The sequence below is a fragment of the Brassica napus genome, chromosome C9 (assembly GCF_020379485.1).
Source record: "Brassica napus cultivar Da-Ae chromosome C9, Da-Ae, whole genome shotgun sequence".
Taxonomy (NCBI): Eukaryota; Viridiplantae; Streptophyta; class Magnoliopsida; order Brassicales; family Brassicaceae; genus Brassica; species Brassica napus.
The window spans coordinates 27,569,787-27,582,423 of NC_063452.1; the positions used below are offsets into that span (position 1 = coordinate 27,569,787).

At 42.2% G+C, this 12,637-nt stretch overlaps 1 protein-coding gene across 1 annotated transcript; it reads right to left on the minus strand.

Annotated features, from left to right (window-relative positions):
• Positions 1 to 9,286: 9,286 nt before the first annotated feature.
• Positions 9,287 to 11,105, minus strand: LOC106428962. The gene is made up of 3 exons (XM_048767815.1): positions 10,671 to 11,105; positions 10,043 to 10,529; positions 9,287 to 9,924 (listed from the first exon to the last, which is right to left on the minus strand). Exons 1-3 carry the CDS (start codon positions 11,103 to 11,105, stop codon positions 9,287 to 9,289), a joined length of 1,560 nt encoding a protein of 519 aa, XP_048623772.1.
• Positions 11,106 to 12,637: the final 1,532 nt, after the last annotated feature.

Below are 12,637 nucleotides of genomic sequence, written 5' to 3' on the forward strand. Positions count from 1 at the left end.
CATGTCGACCTCTTCAGTGGTCAGTTTGACGGGTAATCTATCGGGAGACTGCTGGGTTAATTGCATCTCCCGCTCTTCAACCCGAGAAGCCACTGCGTTGAAGAGTTTCTCGGATGCCGGATCCACAAAAATCCCGTCTAAGGTGGCGTAAGTCATCTTGAATAGATCAGACAGAGATGGTAAGACTCCCGTCTTCTCATACTACATACAAAAAAATTAAATAAAATTAAATATTAAAATTTAAAGTAATTTAAAATTTTAAAATAAATATTAGAAACAACTTACAGCTTCTAGACGGATTCCGGCTTGAGGCGTTTGTCCAGTTATGTGAACCATGGGCAAATGACCATCTTTGTCATTCGTTCTTCGAGAAGCGGAGCACGAGTTGGCCTTACGGATCGAAAAGGGTAGCTTCCAATAGGCGATGAGATCATCCCATACTTCCTTCGTGAGCTCGGTGGGCTTTCCGTCATAACCGTAGATCTTCCACTTGTCCTTCCAATCGGAGATAGAGTTGCAAAGGCGGGTCTTTACCTTTGCAACGAACTCCCTTTTCACCCTCTTAGTGATTCCCAAGGACCAGTGCCACCTTTGCTGAAACAAACAAAATTTTAAGAAATTTAAAATAAATATTTAATTAGATATAAATATTTAATTAGATTTTTAAAAAATATATATTACCGCAAAAAATTTAAACCAAGTCGTCTTAACGTGGTCTGGAGTCTTGCTCCAATTCGGGTAGGCTCCGTCGTAGTAGCCCTTGATCGTCTCCGACACGCTCCGGCCAATACGGTTGTTGGCCCCAAACCTGAAAAGAGGACCTAATTGTTTAAAAAAAAATTAAATTTTAATGTACTAAAAAACAATAAGTTACCAATAAGTTTCCGGCGGTCTATCGGGATCCAGAACATCCACGCCCCCTCGTCCAGGCTGGGCGAGCAAATCCTCCACTGTATATCTAGCGCATGGGGCAGATGGAGGCACATGCAAATCTGGATGAACTGCACCTGCTGGGACAGGCTGAGGTGCATCGGCTGGAAGAGGAGGTGGTGGAGAGGCATATGAGGTGCAGGAGGAGGAAGACTCCAAGAAACTCTCTAAGATGTCTGAGAATCCGGAACTGCCTCGGAAGATGATGGATCAGAAGAAGATGTCCCGACAGGCCGACACCATCATGAAACATCTGAGAGTAAGTAGGTGCAGCTGGCTTTCTTCTAGGACTCATATAAATTTGAAAAAAAAATACAGTTAGTTTTATTATTAACAACATAATTTAAAAATATTATTCCGATACCTAACTAATCACCTAAACTAATTACCTATACTAACCACTTAAACTAATTACATATAATAACGACTTAAACTAATTACCTACACCTAAAACTAAACAATTTTTTTAAAAAAAATTAGAGAGAGGGAGAGGTTACCTTAGAGGAGTGGAGAGGGATTTGGGAGGAATGAATGAGCTTTGCTCGTTCCGAGACGTCACCTATATATAAGAAAATGCATTCCTCGTAAAGTCGTCGTAAAGTTACGACGAAGTTACCAGGCCCGCGTTTTTTCAGTTACGACGAAATTACCAGGCCCGCTTTTTTCATTTACGACGAATTTACCAGGATCGTGTTTTTAACTTTACAACGAATTACGTGGAATATTTACGATGAATTTACGTGGAACGCTCATGATTTTTTCATTTACGACGAATTTACCAGGCCCGTTTTTTTGTTTACGACGACTTTACTTGGCTTAACCCTAAACCCCAAAAACTTAAACCCCAAAGTCACTTATCTTATAACACCATTTTCTTCCTCTTTATCTCTTTATCCAACTTAAACTCTAAACTCCAAATTAATTTTTTAAAACCAAAAGAAAACATATTATATAAAACAACATATGTTACACATACATTAAAATGAGAAAATGAAAAAGAAAAACTACATTTGTTACACATACATTAAAATTAAAATGAGAAAATGAAAAAGAAAAACAACATTTGTTACATAGATTACATCATTCTGAATCGTTTTCATTCTCATCAAGATCAGTACAATGATCATCGTTGCTTCTATCGAACTCGTCTTCACGTGCTTCATCTGTCGCATCTTCGGGAAGATCTTCATATTGTTGGTTTTCCGGATCGATCAGAAGGATTTCATTAAGTTGTTGATCAGGTACATCAACTTCATTGATAGCGTCTTCTTCTTGCAAAGGTGGTTTTTCTCCAGCAACAGTTCATCCACGAGGTGTAATTTTATAACGGCTAAGCAATTTATCCCAGGACATCGAAGGCGAGGGTATGGAAGGAAGCTAACTTGCACGGCTTGAGAAGCTAGGATGAAAGGCTCAAACTTGTTGTATCTTCTCCTAGAATTGACATCCACAACACCAAATTTGTTAACCCGAACACCTCGGTTCACAACGGGGTCGAACCATTCACATTTGAAGAGGACGCATCTTAGCTTCAATAACCCCGGAAATTCGACTTCAATAATCTCCTGCAAGATCCCGTAAAAGTCTGTTTCGCCTTTCACACATATTTCGTAGTTGCTTGTTGTCCGATGTCTCCCATACTCGTATGTGTGAAAGGTAAAACCTCATGTGAAATACATAGGTGATGTGGTGACCTTTGCTACTGGACCTTGGACCAAATCGTGAAACCATACGAGGTAATATGGATCGTCATACTCAACCTACAAAAATCATCACCGTTAAAATTATCTTATAGCATCACTGTTAAAATGAGATATATATATATACCTGTGATTTTAACCATTTGACAAAGTGCTTATCTTTCTGTGCGTCCACCTCTGTTGAGGATATTCCTGGTATTGCTTCTTCAACTTGAGATACAAACAGGCTGCAAATAAAATGATTACTTTAGCGCATATATAATTAAATTTTTTCATATATTTAACATTCACAAGAAAATTTACCTCTCAAAGGAATGAATTACTGCATCTTCGCAGTTGAGCAAAATATAAGTGTGGGCACTATTCTTATCTTCTTCACATGACCACCATATTTCTTTCAGTTTACCACCAAACCATCCAATTTGACAGAAAATGTCAGGAACACCATCAACTACATATGATGTCGGCACTCCTCCATCATCGTATCTTCTAGGAACTCTTTTTCTCGTATGAACAGTTGGAGCAAAGTAGTATGATGTGAAGTTAGATGTTTCTGCTGTCAAACTCCCAGCAACTATTGAACCTTCGACCTTTGCAAGATTTCTTGCTTTTCCCATCAAATGTTTCATGTATTGCTCAAACGGATACATCAATCCGTTGTGAACAGGTCCACGAAGCAATGCTTCATACGGGAGGTGGACAACTAGATGCTCAATGACGTAAAAAAAATGAAGGTGAAAATATCTTCTCCAGATTGCACAATATGATCAGAATGTTCTCATGAAGTTTTTCGATGACTTCTTCCTTGAACGTACGTGTGCTAAGATCTCTGAAGAAGGCTCTGATGGCTGTATATTGCAAAAGTAACCCAATTAATAACATTTCATAACATATGTACATATATTATAAATTGATATTTACTTGCAATTGCTTCATGTACGTTTGTTGGAAGGAGCTTGGCAAAAGCAAATGGAAGTAGTCGTTGAATAAACACATGATAATCATGACTCTTCATTCTTGAGAACTTTTGACCTCGTTCAACACATCTTGACATATTAGAAACATAACCATCAGGGAACTTAACTTCTGAAGCATCAAACAAAGTTGTGTTGGCTTCTGATGACAACCGAAAGATAGGAACAAGAACGTTTCCATTGCTCTTGATATGTAACTCACTTCTTGAGCAAATATCCGGTAAGTCCATCATTGACTTCTTGTTATCTTTTGTCTTCCCAGGGACATTCAGTATTGTATTCATGATGGTGTCAAAAAGTTCTTCTCCATATGCATCACATCCAGGTTGTGACGTAAAAGAAGATCCTTCCAGTAAGGTAACTCCCAAAATATACTATTCTTATGCCAATTGTGCACCACACCATATCCATCAGACATATTTCCAGGAACATGCCAGTTTTCTCCACACTTAACTATTTCCTGAGCTCCGTAATAATCAATGTCCGCTTCGATCAATTGGCCGGTGAGATTTGGAGGAGGATTGTCTCTGACAACTCTTTTGTACCTAAACAATGTCTTATTTCTTCTGTATGAATGAGAAATGGAAAGAAAGCGACGATGACAATCAAACCAACAACTCTTCCTACCATTCTTCAGTTGAAAAGCATCTGTCGATCCAAGACAATATAGTCAAGATAATCTTCCATGTAGTGTCTGTAACACCCCCGAACTGTTTTAGACATTGGTCAGTCAGCCGGGCAACAATCAAACAAGAACATGCCCGAACGACCTTCCTCTGCCAAGTCCGGATGTGTTACGACGGGTTGAGAATAGACTTTCCAAGTCACAAAACATAATTCTGTAACCCAGCATATCCATTCAAAACTCGTTTCCTCTAATCTTCGGCCTGAGGCTTTGCAACCCGTACCGAATCATAGAGTTGTGTTAGGTTGGACTAACCTAATATCAGATTCAACACGTCACGAATATAAAACATACTTTATTTCATATATATAAAACATGAAGTTCACAAGCCCAAAATATTATACATATGGTCCATGGACGCAGCCGAAGGTAAAACATACATTCATATATCTTGAAAACGAGTATTTAGCAAAAGATGTCCAATCTACACCAGCTCCTACAGTTCCGCGAGCGTTATGATCCTTTCTACTGGTCACCTGCAAAAGGATGTGAGGAGTGAGTGAACTAGTTTCACTAAGTGAGCTAGGGTTCCCTATCTAGCATATACAACTACCCGTCATTTTAAACCCAACCCCAAACACAAGCAAGACGGGTAGTTCAACAATAAAATTCAAGATAAATCATAACCGATTTAGGCAATAAACCATTAAACCATAGTAAATCAAAACACTCTTTATGAGTGTCACATAATTCAACCATATATATATATACTCCTAGGACCCAACAGAATCATTCTTCCTCCACATAAGGGACACCGACAATCCTTTCACTATTACACCACACATGCGTATGCACTCAGGAATCGCCCGGTCACGGTCTTCAATCGGAATCGCCGTGCCCCGGTCCTCTATCGGACTCGCCGGGGGCTGTCACATCTACGTGTGACACTCGGCCTTGGTGATCAAGCCAAGTTAAACCGAGCCCACCACTTTCCTGACCACAACCGGTTTAGTGGTACCATTTGAGGATGCAATGACCTGCAAACTACTACTAGAACCACCACGAGGTTCTCACACAACAGTACCAACACGAGGTACATACCATAACAACATATAATAATCACACAATCACAATAACCCGAGTGCTTAGACTAGTCTTGCTATCCACTTAGCCCAGACATCGTCTCAAGCCTCGGATCCACAAACTGACACCTAGACCAGTCCAGCTATCCTAGCTCAGAAGCCGTCTCCGATGTTAGGAACCTACATTAAAAATTCGTTAACAAACAATTAACCGTGACTCACAGTGATTAAGCGATGTGGCTCGACTTTTTGATTCCAGATGTTGACCAAACCCTTTTTCTCCCCTCCAAATCTTCGTCTTGGTACCGTGATGTTAAATCCCAAAATCCAACGTCGATGTCTTGAATGGAATGGTAAGGACTGATCAGAACTCGGAAAAAACCTTCTTTCACTTCTGGACAGTCTTTCGGAACTTCCCGGCAGTTTATCGGTCTTCGGAAATGTCTATGCTTCTAAAGCACCTCGCATCATTTTTTCTCTCTCTCTCTCTAGCCACATTTTGCTTTGGTTTCTATGGAATGAGATGAGTAAAAATGGTGAAGGGTGGCTGGGTATATATAGAAGTTTCCAGTCAATAAGAATGAGCCACCCGATCGCATGTGTGTCGTCCTGCAGGCTTCCGGTCGCATGTGTGGCGACACATGGGCGTCCACATGCCCTGTTGCATGCCTCCTTTACATGACAGGAGACACCACCATGTCCACATAGCTCTCAGCATGTCTGGGGTTCATGCGTCACGACACACGGGCTTCTGCATATCGGTTCGCATGCGCAGATCGCAGGTACTGCGACACCTCGTGCTTCTGTGTGTCGAGCTGCATGGAACTGCTTCATGCACAACTACACCACCTTCTTGTGTTGACACTCAACAGGTTAAATGGTTGACACCACGTCCTGATCCCTTAGATCAAGCCACCTCGAGCTTCTCGATCGATTTGCGCGATTTCGGCCCTTTTGGTGAATTTTCGTCCCGCGATCAATCCTGAATATTTTTCCGTTCCCAGTCTGATGAGCTGAATATTTTTAATAGACTCCAGACTAACCTTAACCTTGAGGATAAAAATTTCCCGAGCCTTCGGCTTCCCCGAGAAATTCCATAAAACCAAAATTAAGGTTTTTTTTTTTTTTTTTTTTTTAAGACGGGGTATTACATCCTCGTCCCTTTATTAGAATTCTTCTCCGAATTCTCTAAGGATCCGGTGATCCCCCTTCTTCCATTACTACATCTTCGTGGAAGAACTCTGGATGCAACGATTTGAATCTTGATTCATCCTCCCAGGTCACAACTTCACGGTTCCGCTTACCCCAGAAAACTTGGACTTGAGGAATTTCTCGATTCTTCAATCTTCGTATCCGACGTTCACCTATTCGGATTGGTCCCTCTGGATAAGTGAGGTTTTTTTCCAGGTCTTCGATTTGCTCTGTCTCAATAGCGTTGGGATCATGAACATGTTTCCGCAGCATTGATACGTGAAATACCAGATGTATTTGCATCTCTTCAGGTAGGTTGAGGCGGTAAGCAACCTCTCCGATTCGTTGTACAATCTGGTAAGGCCCAATGAATCTTACCGCTAGTTTCCCGACCTTCCCGAATCGGTCCTTTCGTTTTTGAGCTGACACTTTCAGATAAACTCAATCACCAATATTGAACACCATTTCTCTTCTTGATTGATCAGCGTACTTCTTTTGTCTGTCCTGCGCTTTCTTCATATTGGTTTGGATGATCTCCAACTTTTTCTTCGTCTCTTCTACAATTTCGGGTCCAAACTCTCTTCTTTCTCCAACTTCGGTCCAGCAAAAAGGTGTTTTGCATGGCCTCCCATAAAGCGCCTCATATGGTGGCATACCTATGCTAGAATGAAAGCTATTGTTGTAGGAGAATTCGATTAATGGTAAATGCTTTTCCGAGCTTCCCACCCAATCCAATATACACATTCGCTTCATATCTTCTATGGTGCGAATGGTTCTTTCGGTTTGGCCGTCCGTCTCGGGAAGATACGCGGTGCTTATGAATAACTTAGTTCCCACTGCTTCTTGTAACGCCTTCCAAAAATTTGAGGTGAATCTAGGATCTCCATCGGAGATTATATCTGTTGGCACACCATGCAACCTCACAATTTGATCCACATACATCTCTGCCAATACTTATACCTTATCCGTTTCCTTCATGGGTAACAAGTGCACCACCTTTGTCAGTCTGTCGACAATCACCCATATTGCATTATTTGAACGTCCTCGAGCCGGGGGTAACCCAGTGATGAAATCCATGGATATGAAATCCCATTTCCACTGAGGTACTGGTAAGCTTTGTAACAACCCTCCTGGAATCTGATGCTCGACTTTGACTTGTTGTCAAGTTTGACATTGAGCCACCCATCGCCCCACTGATTTCTTCATTCCTGGCCAATGATAATACCTTCGGATATCTCGGTGCATTTTCGTACTCCCGGGATGGATACTGAGTAACGAGTGATGCGCCGACTTCAAAATCTCATCTCGTAGCCCTTCTCCCTGTGGTACTGATATCCTCCCATTAAGTAATAGTGTACCATATGCCGCCACATGATAGCCACTTGCGTTTGGAGCTTTTTGATTTTTAACTTCTGTGATGATTCATTTTAACTTCTCATAACGTTGTTGCTCCTGTCTGATCCGTGCGAGTAAACCTGCCTGGTTTACGGTACGTATGCCTAAAGGCTCACTTAGCTCCCCTTCAATTGTCCATAAAGTCATCAACTTGAGTTCACTTGATAATGCTTCCACTTCCTTTCCAACATCGGACGCTAACTTTCTACGACTTAGTGCATCTGTGACAACATTAGCTTTGCTTGGATGATATTGAATCTTCAGGTCGTAATCTGCCACAAACTCCATCCATCGCCTTTGTCAGAGGTTCAGATCGGTTGTGTAAACAATACTTGAGACTCTTATGATCTGTGAATACTTCCACGACTTCTCCATATAAGTAGGATCTCCAAATCCTTAATGCAAACACCACTGCCGCCATTTCTAAATCATGTGTTGGGTAGTTCTCTTCATGCTTCTTGAGTTGCCTTGATGCATAAGCAATTACTTTGCCTTCCTGCATCAGCACACAACCCAACCAACCCTAGAAGCATCTGCGTACATAGTGTAAGGTTTACCTTGTTCAGGTAATGCCAATACCGATGTTGTGGTCAAAGCTTTCTTCAGTCTCTGAAATACTTCCTCCGTTTCTTTTCCCCAGATGAACGAAACTCCTTTTCCAGTCAACTTCGTCAGGGGCTTAGCAATCGAAGAAAAGTTCTTGACGAACCTTCGATAATACCCGGCTAACCCGAGGAAACTTCTTACCTCGGTTACCGTTGATGGCCTTTGCCATTCCTCGATGGCTTTCACCTTTTCCGAATCTACGGAAACTCTTTCTCCAGACACACGGTGCCCCAAGAACCCGATCTCTCTTTTCCAGAAAGAACACTTGCTGCACTTGGGATACAGCTTCTGGTGTCTTAATCGTTCCAACACTAGCTTCAAGTGTGCTTTGTGCTCTACCTCTGTCTTGGAATATATTAAAATTTCATCGATGAAGATTATCAGGAACTTGTTGAGATAATCATGGAAGACTTCATTCATCAATCTCATGAAGGCCGCCGGTGCGTTAGTAAGGCCAAAACGCATTACTACGAACTCGTATTGTCCATAACGAGTTCTAAACGCAGTCTTCATGACATCACCTTCTGAAATTGGAATCTGATGATAGCCCGACGCCAAGTCGATCTTCGAAAACCAACTTGCTCACCTTAGCTGATCCAACAACTCGTCTATCCTCGGAAGAGAATACTTATCTTTGATGGTGATATTGTTGATTCCTCGATAATCAATGCAAAGTCGCATGCTACCATCCTTCTTCTTGACAAATAAGACCGGAGCTCCCCATGGTGAAGAGCTAGGTCTTATGAAACCTTTCTCCATTAAATCTTCAAGCTGTTTCTTCAACTAAGCTAACTCTGCAGGTGCCATGCGGTAGGGATCCTTTGCTATCGGCTTCGCTTCAGGTTCCAAGATAATTGTGAAAGGGTTACTTCGAGGTGGAGGTAACTCTTTCAACGCTGAGAACACATCCTCAAACTCTTGTACTACCGCAATATCCGTAATTTCAACTCTATTGCTGGCGGGTCCTCCACTAGCAGTTACTGTTACCAGATACGCTTCTCCATCCTTAAGCAAATCTTCCACTCTCAAGGCAGCTACTAAAGACACAGACTTGCTTGGACTGATCCCGTAAAACACTATTTGTCGTTGCCCGTTATCCTTGAACAAAATACGACCTTTTCCACAATCTAATTGTGCCCGATAGCCTGATAACCAATCCATGCCCAGGATAACCTCATATCCCTTTAAGGGCACCACCAACAAATCTGCCAAGAACATCTTCTCGCAAATGACTAACGGAACTCTTCTGAGGCATTCTTTTGCTTGGAGGGTTTGGTCTCCGGGAGTCATCACAGCCACATCCATCCTGTCAATCAGAAATGAACCCACAAACTCGGCAGCTACCTCAGGGGCCACAAAGCTATGTGTTGCCCCCGAGTCGAACAATACATGTGTGGGACGCCCCGCAACATGTAAGGTTCCTGGCACAACATCAATATATATCAACAACATAAAAATTATCCAATAGAAATTAACCAATCCATCACAAGCAATAACACAACACAAAATAAATCTAGTAAGGTTAAAGAACCCAAATACCTGTGATGGGACCCTTAGATGGGCCTGGAGGTTTAGTATCCTCTAGTTCTAAAGCGTAAACTCTGCCTCCTATAGCTTGACTTTTTGGTGCTGGTGTGATTGCAGGTAGAGGTGGAGGTGGAGGAGGATGGACAGTGATTGGCGTAGCTGGGATAGGATGATTGACACTACACTGGGTAGAGATGTGTCCTTTCTTTCCACACGTGTAGCATGTAGGATTGTATGAGTTTGACTGAAAGGATCCATGTTTCTTTCCGAAGCATTCACTTGACTTATGGCCTGTCTTGCCACAGTTAAAGCATTTTCCTGTGAACAGAGATCGTCGACTTGGCCCTCCTGATTCCTTTTCCTTATCTTTACCCTTAAAAGATCTTTGGTTTCCACCATATTTTCCTTCTTGATGCTGCTTGAATTTCTTACTTGCCGCCTTCTCAGCTTCCAACCCGATCTCCACATTCACAGCCTTTTCCACTAGCTCGGTGAGACTCTCGTAGTTCCCGACTACCAGTCAATTTTCCAACTCTGGTTTTAGACCAAACAGAAAGTTGGATATCATGGTCTCCTCATCAACTTGTCCTCGCAGCAGGTGTCGTCGCAGTCGCATAAATTCAGATTCATATTCTCTAACCGTCTTATCTCCTTGTACCAAGTTTGCAAACTGGCGTTGAAGCCTTCGCTTGGATTCAGGAGTGAAGTACTTGCGTTCAAATTCTTGTTTGAATGCCGCCCAAGTGGTGACCAGATGTCCCACTTGGTGATCCCTACTCTCCCACCATTCTGTTGCGTCTTTGTCTAAGTAATATACTGCCATTTTCTTCTTAGACTCTTCAGAACATGTCAGGGTCTCAAAGTTTTTCTCCATAGTTCGAAGCCACTGGTCGGCTTGAAATGGATCTGTCCCGCCTTCAAAATGTGGTGTCTTCATATTCTTCATGGCAGTTAGTAATGGTAACATCGGTGTAGACACTGTAGGTTGTGGTGGCATAAGTGGCTGAGGTTGCACCTGAGGTTGTTGCATTGACCTCGCTATCACGTCATGAAGCATCTTCAGAGTGTGATCCATTCCTACTCCTTGTTTGGTTGATCATGTACTTCTGGTTCAATCGGGTTGGTCCGCCTCACTGGTCTAGGTCCTTGGACACTTGACTCGCTATCACCTGTTTCTAGTCTTCCCCTTACAGTACGGTTTGGTGGAAATTTTTCTTCTGGTAGTATCTCTTGATTATGTCCAAACAGATTGTTGTTTCTTCTTACGTTTTCTTCACTGGATCTTTGGTTGGTGTGCGCCAGTTTTTGCACACTTCCCTCGGATTCATATCCCAATCCTCTTCTTCTTAAGACTATGTCTATACCCAGCATCCAATCTTGTCCCCCATCACTCCTTCCCCTCCTTGCCATCTGCAATCCACAAACAGGGAATTCCTATTTAGAATACTAATTAGAGTGGAACTCTGCTGGTTTCCTAATACATCTTTTGTGACACATTTAACTCGATAAAACACGGAATGTACGTGATTGACCGCATGATCTAAACCATGCTCTGATACGACCTCTGTAACACCCGCGAACTGTTTTAGACATCGGTCAGTCAGCCGGGCAACAATCAAACAAGAACATGCCCGAACGACATTCATCTGCCAAGTCCGAAAGTGTTACGACGGGTTGAGAATAGACTTTCCAAGTCACAAAACATAATTTTGTAACCCAGAATATCCATTCAACACTCGTTTCCTCTAATCTTCGGCCTGAGGCTTTGCAACCTGTACCGAATCATAGAGTTGTGTTAGGTTGGACTAACCTAATATTAGATTCAACACGTCACGTATATAAAACATACTTTATTTCATATATATAAAACATGAAGTTCACAAGCCCAAAATATTATAAATATGGTCCATGGACGCAGCCGAAGGTAAAACATACATTCATATATCTTGAAAACGAGTATTTAGCAAAAGATGTCCAATCTACACCAGCTCCTACAGTTCCGCGAGCGCTATGATCCTTTCTACTGGTCACCTGCAAAAGGATGTGAGGAGTGAGTGAACTAGTTTCACTCAGTGAGCCATGGTTCCCTATCTAGCATATACAACTACCCGTCATTCTAAACCCAACCCCAAACACAAGCAAGACGGGTAGTTCAACAATCAATATTCAAGATAAAGCATGACCGATTTAGGCAATAAACCATTAAACCATAGTAAATCAAAACACTCTTTATGAGTGTCACATCAATCAACCATATATATATACTCCTAGGGCCAAACATAATCATTTTTCCTCCACATAAGGGACACCGGCAATCCCTTCACTATTACACCACACAGGCGTAGGCGCTCGGGAATCGCCCGGTCACGGTCTTCAATCGGAATCGCCGTGCCCCGGTCTTCTAACGGACTCGCCGGGGGTTGTGACATCTACGTGTGACACTCGGCCTTGGTGATCAAGCCAAGTTAAACCGAGCCCACCACTTTCCGGACCACGACCGGTTTAGTGGTACCATTTGAGGATGCAATGACCTGCAAACTACTACAAGAACTACCACGAGGTTCTCACACAACAGTACCAACACGAGGTACATACCATAACAACATA

Excerpts from the sequence above, each read along its gene's own strand:
- LOC106428962 (XM_048767815.1), bottom strand. The coding sequence starts at position 11,105 with ATGGATCACACTCTGAAGATGCTTCATGACGTGATAGCGAGGTCAATG. Across the intron at positions 10,530-10,670 it reads TGGTACAAGGAGATAAGACG|AGTCTCACCGAGCTAGTGGA; the intron begins GTTAGAGAATAT and ends GGGAACTACGAG. Across the intron at positions 9,925-10,042 it reads ATCTAAGGGTCCCATCACAG|GAACCTTACATGTTGCGGGG; the intron begins GTATTTGGGTTC and ends ATGTTGTGCCAG.